The sequence below is a fragment of the Mobula hypostoma genome, chromosome 20 (genome assembly GCF_963921235.1).
Source record: "Mobula hypostoma chromosome 20, sMobHyp1.1, whole genome shotgun sequence".
Classification (NCBI taxonomy): Eukaryota; Metazoa; Chordata; class Chondrichthyes; order Myliobatiformes; family Myliobatidae; genus Mobula; species Mobula hypostoma.
This window is the reverse complement of record NC_086116.1, coordinates 37448230-37471238: the sequence shown is the minus strand read 5'-3', so window position 1 is coordinate 37471238 and position 23009 is coordinate 37448230. Positions and strand designations below refer to the sequence as shown.

General features: G+C 40.1%; 1 protein-coding gene across 1 annotated transcript in view; it reads right to left on the bottom strand.

Annotated features, from left to right (window-relative positions):
• Window positions 1–8634: 8634 nt before the first annotated feature.
• The window catches only part of pcloa (piccolo presynaptic cytomatrix protein a), a 385443-nt gene continuing 371068 nt past the window's right edge, over window positions 8635–23009 (bottom strand). The window contains exons 24-25 of the mRNA XM_063073096.1: window positions 20021–20166; window positions 8635–12020 (exon numbers count right to left, since the gene is read on the bottom strand). Of these exons, the coding sequence (XP_062929166.1) occupies window positions 11847–12020; window positions 20021–20166 (320 nt within the window). The 3' untranslated portion in view covers window positions 8635–11846. The remainder of the gene's footprint in view (window positions 12021–20020; window positions 20167–23009) is intronic.

The window sequence follows — 23009 nt, the reverse complement described above, 5'->3', positions numbered from 1 at the left end:
CTGATTTCAGAGTGGCGGAAAGAGAAATGGCCAGTGATGTTACAAAGTGTAATTAAAGGTAAGGCACAACAAGTTTATACAGCCTTTAACTGCTGAGCAAGCACTTGATTATGATATTGTGAAGTAGCAGATACTGAAAGCGTATGAACTGGTTCCAGAAGCTTATAGAGGAAGATTCAGAAACTTGAAGAAATCCGTGGAAAAAACTTATGTGGAATTTGCCTATGATAAATCTGTGTGTTTTGAGTGATGGGTTTCCTCTAAAAGTGTGGATGGACAGAATAATAAATTAAAAGAGTTGATTTTAATGGAGGAATTTAAAAGGAGCATCCCTGTTGAAGTAAGGACATACTTAAATGAGAGGGACACTGCTACTTTGCAGGAGTCTGCTAAATTAGCAGATGAGTATGCTTTAATCCGTAAGAGTGGATTTCCTCAGGGTAGAACTTTTAAAAGGAAAAATAGCACAGAGAGTCAAGGTAAACCAGAAATTAAATCAGAAGTTAGTGAGAAAGGTAAGGATGAAGGGAAACGTGAGGGAAAGACATTTTGGTCCTATTTGTAATTATTGTAAGAAACCTGGTCACGTAATAGCTAACTGTTTCAGATTGATGAAGAAGGAGAAGGAGGCAGTCCCAGATGCTTGTGTGCAACATATTGTAAATATGTAAACCTGTAAATCCACAGGCTTCGATAAATACCAATGAAGCTTTGTCAGAGTCTGATCAAGTTAAGAGGGGATATGATCATTTTATAACCGAAGGATTTGTACCCCTGAAAGAGGGATCCACTCCGGTGCAAATAAAAATCCTTAGGGATACTGGAGCTTCTCAGTCACTTATGTTAGACAGTGTTTTAAAGTTTAGTGATGAATCTGACGTTGGTGAGGTAAACTATATACAAGGTGTCGGGAGTGCCCTTATGCCTGTACATTTGTATAAAGTAAATTTAAGGTCAGGGTTAGTTACAGGACCTGTTAAAGTAGTACTACAACCCAGTTTACTTGTGATTGATGTTTCTCTATTGTTAGGAAATGACTTAGCAGTTGGACAAGTTTTTCCTGAAGTCCATTTGACAATAAAGCCCATCTCTGAGGAACCAAAGATGGATTCTAACACGTATTCCTCCTGTGTTGTAACCCGAGCTATGGCTAAAAAGATTGATGTGCAGGATGTTACCCATAACTGTTCAACTCAGAATTCGAATTTTGAGGATGTGTCAGAAACTTTCTTACCTTCATTGTTTGATCAAGATTCTTGTAGTAAGTCTGACTATGAAGATTTGTCTGTCTCTGAAGGGGATAATAGCAGAGCAGAGTAGAGACCCTGAGATTATCAAATTAAAGGAACAAGCTCTTCCATATGGTGAAATTGAGAAGGTGCCAGTAGGATATTATTTTGAGAAAGGAATATTAATGAGGAAGTGGAGATCACCTACAATTCCTGCAAGTGAAGAATGGGAAGTTAATCACCAGGTGGTAGTTCCTAAAGTTTTTTGGAATGAGATTTTAACTATGGCTCATAGTATGCTTTTGGGTGCCATCAAGGTGTGAAGAAAACTGTGAACAAGGTTTTTAAACATTTTTACTGGCCTAGTTTAAGAAAAGATGTGGCGACATTTTTCCGAACTTGTCATACTTGCCAAATTGTGGGTAAACCTAAATCAAGTTACTCCAGTGGCTCCACTGCAACCTATTCCCGCAGTTGGTGAAACGTTTTCCAAAATTATTGTAGATTGTGTAGGCCCATTGCCAGAGACCAAAACTGGCCATCGACATTTGCTGGCCATCATGTGCACAGCATCTAGGTTTCCAGAGGCAATACCACTTAGGAATATGACGGCTAAAACTGTAATAAAGGCCTTTATAAAATTCTTTACTTACTTTGGGTTGCCTAAGGAAATACAATCTGATCAATGTAGTAATTTTATGTCTGGATTGTTCTAGCATATAGTTTATAAACCAGGAGCAAAACGGATTACCTCATCTGCATACCATCCACAATCGCAAGGAGCCTTGGAAAGGTTCCATTCTGCCCTCAAAACTATGATTAGGATGTATTGTGTGGAAAATGAAAATGATTGGGATGAGGGCGTACATTTACTTCTATTTGCAGTACAGGAGTCAGTGCAGGAATCTCTAGGTTTTAGTCCTTTTGAACTTGTGTTTGGGCATAGAGTTAGAGGACTTTTGGCCTTGTTAAATGAACAGTGGATTAATAAAGAGGTACATACTAATTTGATGGATTATGTTTTAAAATTTAAGGAAAGATTGCATAAAGCTTGTAGCTTAGCTGGGGAAAATTTAAAATCGGCTTGGGAGAAAATGAAAACTTGGTATGATAAGGAAGCTAGAATGAGGTCATTTAAGCCTGGAGGTAAGGTGTTGGTTCTTTTCCCAGTGCAAATGAACCCGTTACAAGCTAAATTTCATGGTCCTTATGAGGTTATATCTAAAGTTAATGATGTGGATTATGTGATAAAAACACCAGACCTAAGAAGGCTAACACAGCTTTGTCATATAAATATGATAAAACCATATTATGAGAAACAGTCCACTACTATGACTGTTGTGGTCAATAATAATGAGTCTGATCCCACTGCGAACTTAATGGATGATTCATCTGAAACTCATTTTAAACCCAGCATTATTTCTGCCAGGTTACCAAACTCAACAATTCTGGAAAATATTGATGAGAAATTAGCTCATTTACAGCCAGAGCAGAGGCAGCAGATGAAGCAGTTAATTTTTAAATATAGGGATTTATTTCTAGATGTTCCTAAAAGAACCACAGTAGCTTCACATATGTAGATGTTGGAGATGCAAATCCCATAAAACAATATCCATATCGGATGAACATGGAAAAATGTGAACTCACTGAACACGGAATTAAGTATAGGTTAGAGATTAATATTATTAGACCTTCTAATTCGAATTGGAGTTCATTATGTGTTATGGTGCCTAAGCCAGACGGTAGTATTCGGTTTTGTACTAGTTACAGGAAGGTAAATGCTGTGACAAAAACTTATACATATCCAATCCCTAGAGTGGATGATTGTCTGGATAAAGTGGGAAAAGCAATGTTCCTTACAAAGATTGATTTGTTAAAAGGTTATTGGTGTGTTCCATTGGCAGATAGAGGTAGAGAGATTTCTGCATTTGTAAACCCATCTGGGTTATATGAATATAATGTTCTTCCCTTTGGGATGAAGAATGCACCAGGTGCTTTCCAGCAGATGATTAATTCTGTGATTCATGGGTTAAAAGATACAGATGCCTATATTGATGATTTAGTTACAGGAAATGATACTTGGGAAGCACATATTACTGCGGTGGAGAAACTATTTGAAAGGCTAACTATTAACTAAGCTAAAAGTGAATTTGGTCATGCCACTGTGACCTACCTTGGTTATATTGTGGGTCAAGGTAAGTTGGCTCCTGTTCAGGCAAAAGTTCGGGCAATTTTAGAAGTACCCACTCCAACTGGTAAAAAGACTCTGAGAAGATTCTTGGGAATGGTAGGATATTACCGTAAATTTTGTCAGGATTTTGCTGACATTGCCCTACCATTAACGAATCTCTTGAAGAAAAGTGAAAAGTTTGTTTGGACTGAGCTTTGTCAGGAGGCATTTTATAAATTCAAAATTATGCTATGTCATCAACCTGTGCTCAGGTCACCTGACATTGAAAAACCATTTTCATTAGCTGTAGATGCTACTGATGAGGCTGCAGGAGCAGTGTTACTTCAAAGGGACGAGGGTGATGAGGTTGATCGTCCAGTAGCTTACTTTTCTAAGAAATTTAATTTGCGTCAGAGAAATTATTCAACCATAGAAAAGGAATTATTATCTCTTGTTTTGGCTTTACAACATTTTGATGTGTATGTTGGTACAACTCAGAAACCACTCATAGTTTACACCGATCATAATCCGTTAGTGTTTTTGAGTAAGATGAAAAACAAAAATAGAAGGTACTGAATTGGTGTTTGATGTTACAGAAGTATAATATTTTGATAACTCATATTAAAGGTAAAGATAATGTGATTGCTGACTGTCTATCTAGATGTTGAATGTGCAATGTATTTTTTTTATGGAGTGGTATTTTAACATTTGTAACACTCCTACTGTATATTAGTTTGCAAGGTCCTGTATGATAATACTGTGTATAATGTGTATGTTGTAGATTTTATACATTTGTATTTTTTTTGTGTAAATAGTTAGTTGTTAAAATTTTGCTCATAAAAGACCAAAATTTTCCCTTTTTGGAGAGAAGTGTTACATACCTCGTAGGTATCTTGTGACTGTCTTATGACCATGATGTAATTGAGTATCTTGTGAACATGATGTAATGGTCTTGTGATGGTGGGGTGATGTAATTTTCCCGCCAGTGTGAGGTCACATGATGTCATGTTCTCAACAGGTATATAATGGGAAACCCCCATTGTTATGCAGTTGATTCGTTGTTTAATTTGTCAGTTACTCTGTTGTGTTGCGTATTGGTCTCAGTTTTGTTTTAAAGTGGAGTTTTACTTTCTATTATAAAGTAAAATCGTTGTGCCGGCAGTTTCGCCAATCGCTGCCAGTTTTGTGTTTGGGGTATCTTTGATTTACCCTTACAGTTTAGTATTGGAGAGTGAAGACCTTACTAAAGTACGGGAACCTGAAGGATTGAGTAAAGTTGGTGTCGTTCGGCGGTTTAATACAGGATCGGCCTTGTTGAATCTTCGTTCAGAAATAGTGACCTGCATCTGAGATAACCCCTGTAAGATCAGGAAGATTTGTGCAGTGTTTATTCACCAGGGAAAAGGTCAGTTCCTTTAAGCCACTTTACTTCTTTCGTCGTGAATCCTTTGGACAGAATCAGCAGTAACGTCACGTCTTCGAAGAAATCCATTTCCAGAGAAGTCTCTCCTTATTGACTGTGTAAATCACTTGGACTTTTGAATTCGCAAACAACAGGAATTCTGCAGATGCTGGAAATTCAAGCAACACACATAAAAGTTGCTGGTGAACGCAGCAGGCCAGGCAGCATCTCTAGGAAGAGGTGCAGTTGACGTTTCAGGCCGAGACCCTCGGAAGGGTCTCGGCTTGAAACGTCAACTGGACTTTTGAATTTACCACTTTATGACTGTGTTCAAATTTACCACTTTAAGACTGTGTTCGAATTAACCACTTTAAGAACTGTTCCAGAGTTGTCGTATAGCAGTTAACTTCCGGTTAAGTTAGTCATTTGAATACTTTTCGCTGTTGTTGAGCAGAGTTTAATAAATGTTTATGTTTGTTTATAAAACCTGACTCAATTCTATATTCATTGTTGCTGGTCATGTGACAGTGATGTATAGTATACATATAAACAGCCTGATTGTAATTGTAGATGGGTCTGTTGGTAAGTTTGTAGATGATATGAAGATTGCTGGTGTAGAAGACTGGCAAAGAACTTAGTGGGATATAGATCAGTTTCAGATATGGACAGAGAAATGGTAGATGGAGTTTAACCCAGCCAGATTTGAAGTGTTCCTCCTTAGTAGGTCAAAAGTAAAGAGGCAGCACAATGTTAAGGTCAAGAACCTAACAATGCTGATGAGCAGAGGGATCGTGGGGTCGAAGTTCATCGTTCCCTGACAGGGTTGATAGGGTGATTAAGAAGGCATGTGGCATGCTTGCCTTTACTAGTAAAAGCATTGAGTTCAAATTCAGGAAGTTACGTTGCAGCCTTAAAAAATGCAAGTTAGGCTGCATCTGGAGTATTGCATCCAGTTTTGGTTACAGAAAGGATGCCAAGGCTTTGCAGAACAGGTTTACCAGGAGCAATGAATAGGCATGAATATGCATGTACTATAATGAGAGGTTGCAGAAACTTGGAAAACTGGGTTGTTTTCTCTGGAGCAGGGAAGGCAGAGGGGAGATCTGTTAGAAGTTTATAAGATTGAGAGGCATAGATAGAGTAGACAGACAGTAACTTTTTCCCAGCGTTGAAATGTCTTATACCAGAGGTCATGCCTTTCGGTGGGGCGGGGGGGGGGTTATGTCAAAGGAGATGTGAGGGGCACGTTTTTCACACAGAGTGCTGGGTGCTTGGCATGTGCCGCCTGGGGTGGTGGTAGAGGCAGATACATTAGAGACTTTTAAGAGATGTTTAGAGATCTGTCGGTGAGTGTGTGTGGGGGGTGGGTGAGGCTGGGTGGATAGGTGGAAGGGGATAACCAGGATAAGGGGTAGAGTAAATGATCAATTCCATCTGTACCACTCATTCCAGAGCTCACAGACTGAACATCAGCATGAAAACCAGATACTCCTTTCACCCTCATCATGTCATTGTAATCCAGCCAATGATCAAGGCTTTTACTAGTAAATTCACCTTAAATTGACTTGGTTTCTGACACCTGCCTCCCCTTTCTCGATCTCTCTGTCTTCATCTCTGGAGACAAACTGTCAACCAACATATTTTCTAAACCTGCCGATTCCAACGATTATCTTGACTATACCTCTTCCCGCCCTGTCTCCTGAAAAAATGTTATTTCTTTTCTCAGTTTCTTCACCTCTACCACATCTGTTCTCAGGTTGTTGTTCCCCTTTCCAGGGCATCAGAGATGTCTTCCTTCTTCAAGGAACGGGGTTTCCCTGCCTCCTCTATTGATGCTGCCCTCACTCGCATCTCCTCCATTTCCCAAACATTCGTGCTCACCTCATCTTCTCATTGCCTCAACAGTGATAGAGTTCTTCATGTTCTTATCTATCACCGCATGAGCCTCCTCGTCCAATACATCATCCTCTGTAATTTCTGCCATCTCCAAAGGGGTCTTACCACTAAATATATCTTTACCTTCCTCCCGTACAATGCTTCCTGCAGGGATTGCTCCTTCGGTGATTCCTTTGTCCTTTCATGCCTCTTCACTGTTCTCCCTCCCGGCACTTATCCCTGCAAGTGGCCTCAGTGCTGCACTTGCCTATTCACCTCTGCCCTCATCTCTATTCAGGGCTCCAAACTGTTCTTCCAGGTGAGGCAACATGTTACCTGCAAACCTGCTGGGGTCATCTGTCGTGCCCAGTGCTCCTGATGTGGCCTCTTCCGCATTGGTGAGACCTGTCATAAATAGTGGGACCGCTTCATCGAGCACTTCCACTCTGTTGTGTTCGTTACTGAGGGAGAGCGCAGTGGCCATAGCAGCATGGCAGTATACAGGCTGTTCAACAATAGATCGACCCCAGCAGTCTGAGATCATGCATACTCTTCTTTTTTTCATGCTGTGTTGTCTCAAAATTTCTCAATTTGTCTTAAGTCTGGTAAGTGAGGTTGGAGAAGACAAGGAAGAATGGTCAGGCTTGTTCTCAGTCTTTGGCCCATTGACAGCTCTGATTGACTGTAGCCAATCGCAAGAGGTGTGGAGCGATAAGCTCACGGTGCTTTGGGTCTTGTGCCTTCAGTAGGAGACTCTTAACAGCTTGCACTGTTCTTTCTGCTTTTCCATTTGCCTGTGGTACTGTGGACTGCTTGTCTGGCTTTTGAACTCATCGTCCATTGCAAAGGCTTTGGATTCTGAGCAGCTGAATTGTGGACCGTTGTCTTTCACAAGTGTCTCTGCTATTCCTTGCTGAGTGAATACAGCTTTCAGGTGCTGTATGACTGCTGGGGATGTAGAGGACAGCTTGGACACCTCACCATTCCTGAGTAGCAGTCCACTGCGAGAAGATAGTTGTCTCCTTTCAGCTCTAAAATGCCGGTGCCTGCAATTTGCAGTGGAAAGTCTGGGAATTCTAAACAATCTTGAATCCTTGAAATTTAATGTAATCTGGAGGTTAAGATTTTACACACAGAGGGTGGTGGTTACCTAGCACAAACTGTAAGGGCAGCTGGTGGAGGCAGATATAATTGTATTTAAATTGCATTTGGACAGGTAATTGGTTAAGTCAAAGAGGGATATGTGCCTCATGCAGACCAAAAGCATTCATGGAGATAGGCATCAGAGTTGTCATTTTATTTTTATTTTTTTTAATTTAGAGATACAGTGTGGAACAGGCCTTTCCGGCTGTGCCACCCAGCAACCCATCGACTTAACCCCAGCCTAATCACAGGACAGTTCATAGTTACCAATTAACCTACTAACTGATACATCTTTGGACTGTGGGAGGAAACCAGAGCACCCGGAGGAAACTCACGCGCACACCCGAACAATGTACAGACTTCTTTACGGGCAACGCCGGAATGAACTCTGACGCCCTGAGCTGTGATAGCATTGTGCTAACTGCTTCACTACTGTGGCACGGATGAGGTGAGTTAAAAATACACGTTACTGTGCTATATGATTCTATCATTCTGGCACTGTGCCTGCAGATTACACATGTAATATAGTCTGAATCTGGAGTCACCCAGAGTCGAAGATGCTGGAATATGGAGCAAAGAGAAAACCAACTGCTGGAGGAGCTCGGAAGGTCAAGCAGCGTCTGTAGTCGGGAAAAGAATAGTCAATATTTTGGCTTGAGATCCTGAATTAGGACTGAATCTGCGTTTGTGTGTCCTATAGTCCTACTTGGTCTTCTCCCACCCAAACCCATTGCACTTTTGTAATTGCTGAACATAAAAATATTTTAAAAATGAACACTGTTCATGAAAAAATCTCAGGTAACAGAGCAGGGGCTGACACTTATTTATTTCCAATGTTTATTAGCAAGGATAGGGTAACAGCCTTTATATACCACAGTTTGCATCCAGTGTCCCTAGAAACACTCTGTGTACAACCACACAATCAGCACACTGTGATCTTTACATAGAATGTGATTTACAAGCATTATTTATACCGGGATTACGTGGTATAATTTTCTCTGTTTATACATCCTCCATATTGATTTTACTTTGTAGAGAATCTAGAAGCAACAAAAAGTAACAAGAACAAACCATAAAACATGCGACATCTACCAACGTAACAGAAATTTAGCAACACTTGTCGGAAATCAAGGACAAATGTGATTTATTTTCAGAAAGGAAGCAATGGGCTTGGTGTACAAGTACTGAAGGGTTGACAGCACATCTGCAATTCAGCCATCACCGAGTACTTCACCCCACACCTGGAACAGTTACACAGAACAGCGTTTTTGTGGATTGTTCAATTTTTTTGGTCTTTTTTTTTAAAAAAGGTTTTTCTAAACAACGAACATTTCACATTCACATGCTGAATGTCAGACAAATAAAACTGTTCAAAATCTGCTGTAGAAAAGAAGTTATATTTACATGGTACAAAGGGAACACTTTATCTGCACCAGACAAACATTTTATTCATACTTAGACAACTAAGACACTCACCCATCAGGGAAAGTTCAAAGATATAGTGTTCACTGAAACAGACATCAAATAGCATTAATACAACTATATGGAATGAAAGAAACAGTGCCTTTTCTGCTGGTCTACATAGGCTCTATTTCAAGGTATTTAATTACAGTCCCTACAGTTTTCTTACTGACATCACTAATAATTCTTTCAAGATAGATTCTTGTCTTTAATGTAATAAAATTGAAAACTATTTTCAAAAATCAAAAAACCAAGAGGATAGTAAACACACATTCCAGTTTCTTGTATCAGACCAGCATCTTTAAGTAAAGGTGAACAAAGTTATATTTAAATCAATCTCCATCTTTCTCCAACTTGCATTAAAACTTGGAATGTAACCATGCTGTTAATCTTATATTTTCATTGTTTGGTTTCTCATTTTGAAATAAAGGAATCCTTTGAAAGGTACTTTAGGAAGTATAATCTCATTACACATGTCTTACACCTAGAAATAAAGACAGCTGCCATTCACAATGGGTGTCATTACTGTGATTAGCCATTTATGACATAACACATGCTATGAAATTGCTGTCAATTTTCTCAATTTTTATTTTTATAAAGGATTGAAAACTCTCAGCAAGCAAAATAAATCCCAGGGAATATATTATGGAGTCAGGTGTAAAAAGTACCGGTAATAAAATGTTACCCATGACACAATGGCATTTTCATGATCTCTTACAGATATAACAAAGGCTGCTGAGGAATGTTAAAGCCAGGCAGTGACAAGTTGGAGAATATTATCTGCTTTTTACTGCTGCAGTTTTTAGTTTTACTTTGACATAAAGCCCGTGTAAGCAAGCAAAAGGAATGACCACTTTTGAGGAAAATTTGGTGCTGTACAATATTTGCCAGTAACTGGTTAATTGATGATCCACTTTTTTTTACAGTGAGCCTTATGTGTAATATCAGCACAACCTTAATGTAAATGCTGCATGTAACTGTATTAGAGTGCAATGTAAGAAAACATTTACAATGTGCTTTTACTCATATTTAGTTGCAAACTCCCTTCATTTTTTGTTTAATTGTTACATCCAAAATTTGTAGAGTCCATGTTGCATAGAGGGCCTCCAATCACACTTAGTAAATCTCATTTTAATATATAGATAGATATATATTTATATCTATATGCATTTATATGTAGAACAGACTATACAGACTTTGGAAGCATATTTTAAACTCCTTAATGCACAATTAGCCTTCAAGATTCACTCTTTACTCTCCACCCCTACACACTAAATATATTTACATAATTGAAAATATGTATATGAAATGAAGCAATAATGGAATTCAATTAAACATTAAACATTTTTAAAATCTGTACAACTAGTTGAATTGTGCCGAGTCCACAACCAGTAAGGAACCAACAGCAAATCAGGGTTAAAAATAATCGACCAGAAGAATATTGTGAAAACGGTGTTGCTAACTGTTTACGATTAAAGATCTTTCAGCATCTTCCAGGCCAGATTTGGCCTTGTTGTGGCAGGCCTACACTCTGTATGAATGTCTCAGAAATATAATGCCAGGCACTTAATCACTCTTCTCAAAACACCCCATGCTTTTATAAGTTTAGCAAAGTTAGCAGATTTACCATTAAAATGTCGAAATAAAGGCTTAAAATCTTAATGAAAAAAAGTTAGGAGAATTTCACAAACTACCTAGAAAATATCAAAATTAAGAATGTTGTGTGATTACCTCAAAGTTCCCATTAAGCAATTATGCTGAAAACTTCAGTTAAAACCATCCAGTCTTCTTTTTAATTATATACTAGTTCCTATTTAATTTTTTTTGCTTGTGATTCATATCTACAGTCCTTCACCTGAGTATGTCAGAGAATTACAGTAATCCACTAAAAGACCAGTGTTCAGCACTTCAAGTCCACATTCAACCCCAACAGAAAGAGGCTTTGAAATTTCAGGATATGTCCTATGTATAAACTCTGAATCATACAGCCATTACCTTGCTCCGTCAACAACCATATCATTGAAAGGTAACAAAAACCTGAATACTTCAATTTCAGAGATAATTTTTGGAACAATAGAAATTTTATTACGCTATCAAAAATACTGCAAGTTTGAGACTGGATATCAGGACAACAGTGATATTGTCAGTGTAAAAGGGAGTTTTTGCACTGTAGGTGACATGGTTATACTAATTTTCTGTGCCTGTTGATGCTGATCTTCACAATCCTCCCCTTTGTACATAGATCTGTTCCAGTACTTCCCTTGCCTGGAATGGATTCTATACAATATATCAATACCTGCTCACTCTGTGCATTGGTTCTGTCAGCATTTTCTTGTCTGTATATTTTTGCATTTTAAAGGTGTTATGTATTTTGTAACCGGGTCTCTTACTTGTAAGTGCTGTCACTTTGAACCACCTAAGACAGGACTAAACTTGACTTTGGGGAGTCATGATGGTCACAGCATAAAGAAACTGGGACACAATCTCTTTGCCCTTTTAGGACTTCCAAAGTGCACAACAGTTCAGGTCAAAGGGCTGTACTTCAGCGATCCATTTGGTGAGCAGGTCAGTTTTGCACGTTAACCCCAGATGTCGTTCCTCGTTGACTCTCGGTTGAGCTGACGAGCAGCTTGTGCCAGTTAACAACTCTCTTCCTCAGATCCACTTTGTCAAGCCAGATATATGCCTCACCAATCAGCGTCTTCCTCATGAACTTCCCACCATTAGAGACAAGTAAAATCTAAAATAGAGAAAGCAAATGTAAAACCCTATCATAATGGAGGAGACCAAGCACAGTGTAAAAGCAGAATAAGGTAAGAAAAATCAGCAGAGAGCCATGTAACCCCTCAAATATGCTTCAGTATTTGATAAGACTATTGGTGATCTGATCATTGGCCCTGACCTCACCTTGTTTCACAATCTGGGAGTCTTTTCTGGTTGGCTGCCAGTGACCAGTGGTGTTCCTCAGGGGTCTATGTTGGGATCGATTCTTTTTACATTATATGTCAATGATTTGGATGATGGAATTGATGGCTTTGTTGCAAAGTTTGCAGATGGTCATAGTCATACTTTATTGATCCTGGGGGAAATTGGTTTTCATTACAGTTGCACCATAAATAATTAAATAGTAATATATAAATTATGCCAGGAAATAAGTCCAGGACCAGCCTATTGGCTCAGATGATACCAGGATAGATGGTGGAGTGGGTAGTTTTGAGGAAGTAGAGAGGCTACAGAATGACTAAGACAGGTGAGGAGAATGGGCAAAGAAGTAGCAGATGGAAAACAGTAACCACGAGGAATTCTGCAGATGCTGGAAATTCAACCAACACACATCAAAGTTGCTGGTGAACGCAGCAGGCCAGGCAGCATCTCTAGGAAGAGGTACAGTGGACGTTTCAGGCCGAGACCCTTCATCAGGACTAACTGAAGGAAGAGCTAGTAAGAGATTCTCCTATCATTTCGGATCTCCCCCTCCCCCTCCCACTTTCAAATCGCAGCTTGGCCTGCTGCGTTCACCAGCAACTTTGATGTGTGTTGTTAGATGGAAAACAGTGTTGGGATGTGTATGGTCATGCTCTTTGGTAGAAGGAATTACTATTTTGAGTAAATGGAGAGAAAATACAAAAATCTGTGGCGCAAAAGGATTTTGGAGTCCTTGTGCTAGATTCCCTAAAATTCAATTTGCAGGTTGAGTCTGTCGTGAGGAAGACAAATGCAATGCTAGCATTCATTTCAAGAATATAAAAGCAAGGATGTAATGTTGAGACTTTATAAAGCACCGTGAGCCCTCACTTGGAGTATTGTGAGCAAGTTTGGTCCCCTTTATCATAGAAAGGATGTGCTGAAACTGGAGAGGCTTCAAAGGAGGTTCACGAAAATGATTCCAGGATTAAATGACTTGTCAAATAAAGAGTGTTTGATGGCTCTGGGCCTGTATTCACTGGAATTCAGAAGAATGAGAGGGGTGACCTAATTGAAAAGCTATCAAATAGTGAAAGGCCTTGATAGAGTGGATGTGGAGAGGATGTTTCCTATGGTAGAATAGTCTAAAACTAGAGGAGACAGCCTCAAAAATAGAGGGGCATCCTTTTAAGAATGGAGATGAGGAGGAATTTCTTTAGCCAGAGAGTAGTAAATCTGTGGAATTTCAGGCAAGTGTGAAATGTTTCACTTTCATTGTCATCAATATATGCTGTGTCATATGACATGGGCAATCATGACCCCAGCCATTATCAATAATCTTCAGAGATTGTCAGTGGTCACATAAACAGGACTTGTGATATGCACCAGCTGCTCATATGACCATCCACCACCTGTGACCCTGATAGCGGGAGGGAGGGGGTGCTAAGCAGGTGCTACATCTTGCCCGGGGTGACTTGCAGGCTATCAGAGGGAAGGAGCATCTCATACCTCCTTTGGTAGAGACATATGTCCAACCCACAGTAAAATGAGGAGGGGTGTATACAGTAAATATCAGAATGTAAACAGTATTTACATACAGAGGGATCTACCATAGCTCCCTGAAAGTGGTAACACTTATGGAGGTAAAGAAGGCATATGGGGAGATTGCCTTCTTGGTTAGAACATAGAATATGAAAGTCAGGAAGCTGTTTTGCAAATGCATAAATTTTTGATTAGGGTGCATTTGGGTTACTGTGCACAGTTCTGGTTGCCACATTACAGGAAGGCTGTAAAGGATTTGGAGAGAGCGAAGAAGAGGTCCACCTGGATGTTGCCTGGATTGGAGGGTATTAAATGTAAGCAGAGAGTGGACAAACTCGGATTGTTATTTTTTCTGAAGCATCAGAGGCAGTTGGGAGACCTGAGAGAAGTTTATAAAGTTATGAGCGGCATAGACAGGGTAGATAGTCAAAGCCTTTTTCCCCAGCAAGAGGAATAGCATTTGGAAGAGAGGTGCAAAGCAAGTTTTATTTTTACACATTATGTGGTGGGTGCCCAGAATGTGCTGTAATGAGAGGTTCTGGAGTAATTGTGTTATGCAGCATGAAAATAGGTATTTTAGCCCAACTGATCCATAAGATTTAGGAACAGAATTAGGCTATTCAACACATTGAGTCTGATCCATCATTCAACCATAGCTAATATTTTTTTCAAACCCATTCTTTTGCCTTCTCCCCATAATTTGAACACTTTGCCTCCAAAACGACAAATAGCTAATTCTATTTGCTTGCACTTGGCCCATATCCCTCTGAACCTTTCCTTTACATGAACTTGTCCAAATATCTTTTAACGTTGTAATTATACCTACCTCCTTCTCCTCATTTGTCAGCTTGTTCGATATATCACCCAAACTTGCTTTTCAGGTCTCCTCTAATCCTTCCCCTCTCCCCTCAACCCCTTGCCTGTAACTTTAGACTCGCCTGTCCTGGGAGAAAGAGGGGGACCAATCACCTGATTTAAACCATCTGAAAAATTTAGCTCTATAATTCACATCCTCCCCCAATAACTTGTAAATTATGGAGGAGGAGAAGATGGCGGCGCGACGGCAGCGCGCGCGGCCTCTCCAGTGAATGATATCTGTAATCTGTCAAGTAGGGGACCGTGCACAATTCTGATTTGATGGAGATGGATGTGAGAGTACGGAGGAACATCTGGAAAACTTCTGAAATGCCCACTTCGCTGCCGCTGCTACTGTGTGGTCCAGAATCTCCGGAGGAGAAGGCCCAGAGTCCTCGGCTTTGCTTGTTGCTCAGCGGCCGGGGCAAGGTCGAAGGCGCTTGGCAGAGGATGGTGCTCGGGAGGCTGTATCGGAGAGGCTGGTTGGAGGCTCGAAGTTTCCAGACGGATGGACTCAGTGTCGGCTGTGATCGGCTGCTTCCAAGGCATCAGCAAATTGATGGTGCCTGAAGGTTTATGGCAGGGAGTTTCTCCCTTTTGCCACCGCTATCAGGGACTTGGGAGTCGATCGACTCGGGAACTTTGAGATTTTTTTTACCGTGCCCATGGTTTGTTCTTCATCAAATTATGGTATTGCTTTGCACTGCTGTAACTATATGTTATAATTATGTGGTTCTGTCAGTGTTAGTCTTTGGTTTGTCCTGTTTTCTGTGATATCACTCCGGAGAAACATTGTATCATTTCTTAATGCATGTATGCATTTCTAAATGACAATAAAAGAGGACTGAGTGTTCTCATAATCTAACTTTTAAACAGTTAGGATCTCATCTCTGATGCCCATGCTGATTCACAGGTGGCAAACCTGAAACTGCTAGCCTTCTCCTCATTGCTCCCTGTTTGTTAACCAACCTGCCCTGCCCATGGCTGTATGTCACCCCCATTGCCATGAGTTCATATCTTATGTGAGGGACTTTGCTGAGTGCCTTCTGGAAATGCAACTACAATAAATCTACAAGTTCCAGTCTATCCACCCTGGCCTGGAATGAGTGTGATGATTGAGTGAAAGAATAAAGATCCTGTTTAATATCACCGGCACATGTCATGAAAAGACCAACATCATTTACCAGTCCATGGACTGCCATGGTTGCCTGGATGTTACATCCTGTTACCCTGCCTCCTGTAAAAATGTTTTTCCTTTTTCTTAGATCCTTCATCTCCATCAGATTTGCTCTGATGTTGAGGCCTTTCACTCTGGTGAATCATTCCATCCAAAGAGAAAAGTCCAAGGTCACTCAATACAGTTGCATACAAAAATTTGGGCACCCCTGGTCAAAATTTCTGTTACTGTGAATAGCTAAGTGAGTAAAAGATGACCTGATTTCCAAACAACATAAAGTTAAAGATGACACATTTCTTTAATATTTTAAGTAAGATTACTTTTTTATTTTCATATTTTACAGTTTCTAAATAACAAAAAACAAAAAGGGCCCAAAGCAAAAGTTTGGGCACCCTGCATAGTCAGTACTTAGTAACACCCCCTTTCGCAAGTATCACAGTTTGTAAGCGCTTTCTGTAGCCAGCTAAGGGTCTTTCAATTCTTGTCTGGGAGATTTTCACCCATTCTTCCTTGCAAAAGGCTTCTAGTTCTGTGAGATTCTTGGGCCATCTTGCATGCACTGCTCTCTTGAGGTCTATCCACAGGTTCTCGATGATGTTTGGTTCAGGGGACTGTGAGGGCCACGGCAAAACCTTCAGCTTGCGCCTCTTGAGGTAGTCCATTGTGGATTTTGAGGTGTGTTTAGGATCATTGTCCTGTTGTAGAAGCTCTTTTCATCTTCAGCTCTTTTACAGATGGTGTGATGTATGCTTCCAGAATTTGCTGGTATTTAATTGAATTCATTCTTCCCTCTAGCAGTGAAATGTTCCCTGTGCCACTGGCTGCAACACAAGCCCAAAGCATGATCGATCCACCCCTGTGCTTAACAGTTGGAGAGGCGTTCTTTTCATGAAATTCTGCACCCTTTTTTTCTCCAAACATACCTTTGCTCATTGTGGCCAAAAAGTTCTATTTTAACTTCATCAGTCCACAGGACTTGTTTCCAAAATGCATCAGGCTTGTTTAGATGTTCCTTTGCAAACTTCTGATGCTGAATTTTGTGGTTAGGACGCAGGAAAGGTTTTCTTCTGATGACTCTTCCATGAAGGCCATATTTGTGCAGGTGTCGCTGCACAGTAGAACAGTGCACCACCACTCCAGAGTCTGCTAAATCTTCCTGAAGGTCTTTTGCAGTCAAACGGGGGTTTTGATTTGCCTTTCTAGCAATCCTACAATTCTAGCAGTTCTCTTGGAAAGTTTTCTTGGTCTTCCAGTCCTCAACTTGACCTCCACCGTTCCTGTTAACTGCCTTTTCTTAATTACATTACGAACTGAGGAAACGGCTTCCTGAAAACACTTTGCTATCTTCTTAGAGCCTTCTCCTGCTTTGTGGGCATCATTTATTTTAATTTTCAGAGTGCTAGGCAGCTGCTTAGAGGAGTCCATGGCTGCTGATGATTGGGACAAGGTTTGAGGAGTCAGGGTATTTATAAAGCTTTGAAATTTGCATCACCTGGCCTTTCCTAATGATGAAGGTGAACAAGCCATAGCCCTAACAAACTAATTAAGGTCTGAGACCTTGGTAGAAGTTATCTGAGAGCTCAAATCTCTTGGGGTGCCCAAACTTTTGTATGGTGCTTCTTTCCTTTTTTTCACTCTAAAATTGTACAAAACAAAAAGAATACACTAATCTTGCCTAAAATGTTGAAAAGAATGTTTCATCTTTAACTTTATGACTTTTGGAGATCAGTTCATCTTCTACTCACTTAACTATTTACAGTAACAGAAATTTTGACTGAGGTGCCTAAACTTTTGCATACCACTGTATATCTTAATTAGACATGCTCTCTAATCTAGTCAGTAACTCTTGTACTCAGTGCCCTGACTAGTGAAGGCAAGTATAGCAAATGCTATCTTCACTACCTTGTCTGCCTGTGTGCCCTCTTTCATGGAACTATGCACTTAAACTCCAGGTATCTCCACTCTATAGCACTCTCCAGAGCCCTGCCATTTGTTGTGCATGTTCTGTCCTGGTTTAACTTCAAAAAATGCAACCCTTTGCTCTTAAATTCCATCTGCCAGATTTTACTCCACGATGTTTCTCCAACCCTTTAACCTATTCCAAGATCAATCTAACTCAGAGGTCCCTAACCTTTTTTAATGCCATGGACCCTTACCATTAACTGAGGGGTCCTGTTCCCCTGGTTGGGAACCCCTGATCTAACCCTTCCCTTCCACATAGCCCTTCATTTTTCTTCCATCCATGTGCATATTTAAGAGTCTCTTAAATGTCCATAATGTATGAACACCTAGCACTCTCTGTGTAAAAGAACTACCTCTGACATTCCACCTGTACTTTCTTCCAAACAACTTGAAGTTATGTCCCTTCACATTAGCCATTTAAGTCCTGAGAAAAGGTCCCTAGCTCTGCACTCTATCTGTGCCTCTTATTATCTTGTACACTTCTATGAAGTCACCTCTCTTCATTCTCTCCAAAGGGAAAAGTCCAAGGTCACTCAATGTATCCTGATTAGACATGCTCTCTAATCCAGTCAGCATCTTGGTAAAACTCCTCTGCACCCACTCTAAAGCTCTCATATCCTTTCTATAGTGAGGTGATCAGAACTGAACATAATACTCCAAGTAACACACATCAAAGTTGCTGGTAAACGCAGCAGGCCAGGTAGCATCTAATGGAAGAGTTTCAGGCCGAGACCCTTCGTCAGGACTAACTGAAGGAAGAGTTAGTGGTCTAACCAGTGATTTATCTTCTCTTCTTCATGTGCCTTACGCGTTACATGCTTGGGCGATCATAGCTTTCCACATCGAATGATCCCATGCAGCAGCAATGATATCTCACACACTTAGATCTGTTAGTTCTTTCACAGTGTCCATATATTTTCTTCTTTGCCTTCCTCTTCCACGTTTCCCAGGCATACGGCCTTGTAATGATTGAGATTTATAGAGCTGCAAAATTACCTCATGGCTCTTGAACTCAATCCTATGACCAATGAAGGCTGGCACACATACACCTTCATAACCATCCTATCAACTTGCACTGCAACTTTGAGAGATCTATGGCTGTGAACCCCAAGATCTCTCTGTTCCTCCACACGGTTAAGAATCCTACCATTTCCCCCTGTACTCTGCCTTCAAAGTGAACTACTTCACACTTTTCTGGATTGAACTCCGTCTGCCATTTCTCAGCCCAGTTCTGCATCGTTCCAATTATCCTCTGTAACCCACGGCAACCTACTACTTTATTCACAGCACCACCAACCTTTGTGTCTTCTGCAAACTTACTAAACCACTGTTTCACTTCCTCATAGGTGGATAAATTAACTTGTCCAAAGCAGAAGCATTCTCAGTTATTGAGGGGAGCAAAGGAGGAGATTGCAGAGGCACCCCAAATATCTGGTGCTGCCCAAGGACTGGATATCTGAAAATGTTCATGTTCAAAAAATGATGAAAGGCTAATCAGTGGTAGGGAAAGTTCTAGGGATATTAAAAGGAGATAAAATTAGAAGGAATTTCGATGTATGAACTGAGTAGAGAAAATTAATATGAATATATTGATTGAAGAAAAACTATGCCCTATTAGTTCAGCAGTGTTTTTTCAATAAAGAAATGGAGAGAGTTGATTAGAGAAATACAATCAATATATGTATGGATTTCCAAAATACATTTGATGGAGAGCTAATGACCGGAGTGTTGAAGTTTTACAAGATTTCAGAGAGGCTGAATTTAGAGTATTGTGTGCAATTCTGAACACCTACCTACAGGAAAATATATCATTAAGCTTGAAAGAATGCAGAAAAAAGTTGTAAGGATGTTGTTGGGGTTTTAGGACCTGAGTTACAGGGAAAGGTTAAATAGGTTAGGACTTCATAAACACAAGAGATTCTACTGATGCTAGAAATTCAGCACAGGAAAATGAGGGGAGATGTTATGGAGGTATACAAAATAATGAGGAGTATACTTAGGAGGAATGCATATAGGTGTTTTCCCCCCATGATGGGTGAGACTAGAACTAGAACTCATAGGTATAAGATGAAAGATGAAATATTCAAGGGAAATCTGAATCATGATTCGCATTTTTCATTATCTCCTCATTCTTTGTGTCATATTTGTTTCCCTTTTGACTTAGATCATTAGGAACCCATTGTTTCTCATAGAAAAATGTACTATGAACTTTAAAAATAATTATCAAGCAGAAGAGAATTAGCCGGCAAAACCCATTAATGTACAAAACACTCAAACTCTGTGTTGGTGCATAATATTACCTGAAGTGAGTGTCCAGCTGGGCTAAGACTAAAACGAAACGTTTCATTGAATGAAGGCTCCCGGTCATGCCTGCAGACACGAGTTTTCTTCTTAAATACTCGCTTTTGCGTTGAAATGTTTATGACATACAATTTCACGTACAGGTCTGCCAAAAGATACAGAACAAGGGTTGAGGATTCCTTTCCAATACTAAAGATATTGAGCTGACATCAGACCTGCACTGAATGAACACTTGCACTGCTCATCAGGTACAATGAAATCAAGTCATTAGATAGAGGAGACACAGGACCAGAAGGTGTAGAATCTTGTGGGTAGAATTAAGAATCTATGAGGGGACAAAGACAGTTATATAAATGGCAGTTATATACAAGATTCTGAACAGTAGCCAGGATGTGGGGTACAAATTACAACGTGAAATAGAAAAGGCATGTAAAAAGGGCAAAGTTATGAGAGTCATAGGGTATTTTAAAGTACAGGTAGGTTGGGAACATTAGGTTGGTGCTGGATCCTAAGAAAAGGAATTCACAGAATGCCTTTTTAAGAGCAGCTTGTAGTTGAGTCCACTCGCAAAAAAGCAATTCTGGATTGGTTGTTGTGGAATGGACCAGATTTGATAAAGGAGCTTAAGGCAAAGGAGCCCTTAGGAGACAGTGATCATAATATGATAGAATTCACCCTGCAGTTTGAGAAGGAGAAGTTAAAATTAGATGGAGTAAAGGCGATTACAGAAGCATGAGAGAGGAGCTGGCCAAAGCTGATTGGTAGAGGATACTAGCAGGAATGATACCAGAACAGCAATGGCTGAAGTTTCTGGGACCAGTTCTGAAGGTGTGGAATAGATACATTCTGAAGAAGAATACATATTCTAAAGGGATTATTAGAAAACAGTGGCTGACAAAGTAAGTGAAAGACAGCACAAAAGCAAAAGTGAAAGCATGCAATAGAACAAAATCAGTGGGAGGTTAGAGGATTGGGAAGGTGTTAAAAGCCAACAGAAGGCAACTAAACAAGGAATAAGAGGAGAAAAGATGAAATACGAAAACAAGTTAGCCAATAATATAAAAGAGTTTAGCAAAATTATTTTAGATATATAAAGATTAAAGGAGGCAAGAGAGGATATTGGACCACTTGAGAGGTAATAATGGGGACAAAGAGATAGCAGGTGAACTCTTTAAATATTTTGCATCAGTCTCCACCGTAGAAAACTCCAGCAGTATGCCAGAAATTCAAGAGTGTCAGTGGGCAGAACTAAGTGCAGTTCCTATTACTAAGGAGAAGGTGCTTAGGATGCTGAAAGGTCTGAAAATAGATAAGTCACGTGGACCAGATGGACTACAGCCCAGCATCTGGAAGAGGTAGCTGAAGAAATTGTGGAGGCATTAGTAATGATCTTTCAAGAAAATCTAGATTCTGTAATGGTTCCAAAGGATTGGTAAATTGCAAAAGTCCCTCCACTCATTGACAATGGAGAGATACAGAAGAGAGGAAATCATAGAAGATAGATGGAGGGGCAGGTAGTGTTGAAAAAGTGGGTAGTCTGTAGAAGGACTTGAATCAGGTGAAGGGGCAAAGAAGTGGCAGATAGATACAGTGTCAGGAAGTATATGGTCGTGCATTTTGGTAGAAGAAATGAAAGGGTTGACTATTTTCTAAATGGAGAGAAAATACAAAAATCACAGGTAATGGGACTTGAGTCTTTGTGCTGCATTCCCTAAAGATTAATTTGCAGTTTGAGTCTGTGGGGAGGAAGGGAAATGTGATGTTAGCATTCATTTCAAGAGGACTAGAATATAAAAGCAAGGACGTAACGTTGAGATTTTATCTGGTGAGGCGTCACTTGGACTATTATGAGCAGTTTTGGGCCCCTTATCTTAGGAAGGATGTAATGAAGCTGGAGAGGATTCAAAGGAGGTTCACGAAAATGATTTCAGGATTAAATAACATCATATGAAGAGCGTTTGATGGCTCTGGGCCTTTATTTACTGGAATTCAGAAGTATGAGTGGTGAATGTGCTGGCATTGGAGAGTATCTAGAAGAGGTTTTTGAAAATGATTCTGCGAATGAGAGGGCTAACATATGAAGAATATTTCATGACCCTAGGCCTGTAGTTATTGGAATTCTGTACTCACTGGAGTTTAGAAGAATGAGGGGAGATCTCATTGAAACTTATCGAATATTGAAAGGCCAAGATAGTGGATGTGGAAAGGATGTTTCCTAGAGTGGGGGGAGTTTAGGACCAGAGGATGCAGCCTCATAATATAAGGATGTCCTGTTAGAACAGAGATAAGATGGAACTTCTTTAGCCAGAGGGAAGTGAATCTGTGGAATTCATTTCTACAGATGGCTGTGAAGGCCAAATAATTGGGTATATGTGAAGCAGACATTAATATATTCAAGTTTAATAAGCGTGTCAAAGGTTACAAGGAGAAGCTAGGAGAAAGTGGTTGAGGGGGACTATAAATCAGCCGTGATGGAATAGCAGAGTGAACTTGATGGGCTGAGTGGCCTAATTCCACTCCAATGTCTTATGGTTTTATAGTCTCATCAGCCCATTTTTCGGCTGGTCCACATCCCGCTGCAAGCTTTGATAGTTTCCCTTGCTGTCTACTACACCCCAATCTTGATGTCAACTGCAAATTTGCTGATCCAGTTTACCACATTATTATCCAGGTCATTGATACAGATGGTCAAATAAAAATGGACCCAGCACCGATTCCTGCAGTACACCACTAGTTACAGACCACCATTCAGAGAGGCAACCATCTATTACCACTCTCCAGCTTTTTCCAAGAAGCCAATGTCTAATCTAATTTACTATCTCATCTTGAGTGCCAAGTGATTGAACCATCTTGATCAACCTTTGTTAGAGGCCTTGCTAAAGTCTGTGTAGACACCATCTATTGCTGTTCCTTCAAAAATTTTCCTGGTAAATTACTCAAAAAACTCTACAAGATTGGTTTGACATGACCTCCCATACAAAAAGCCAT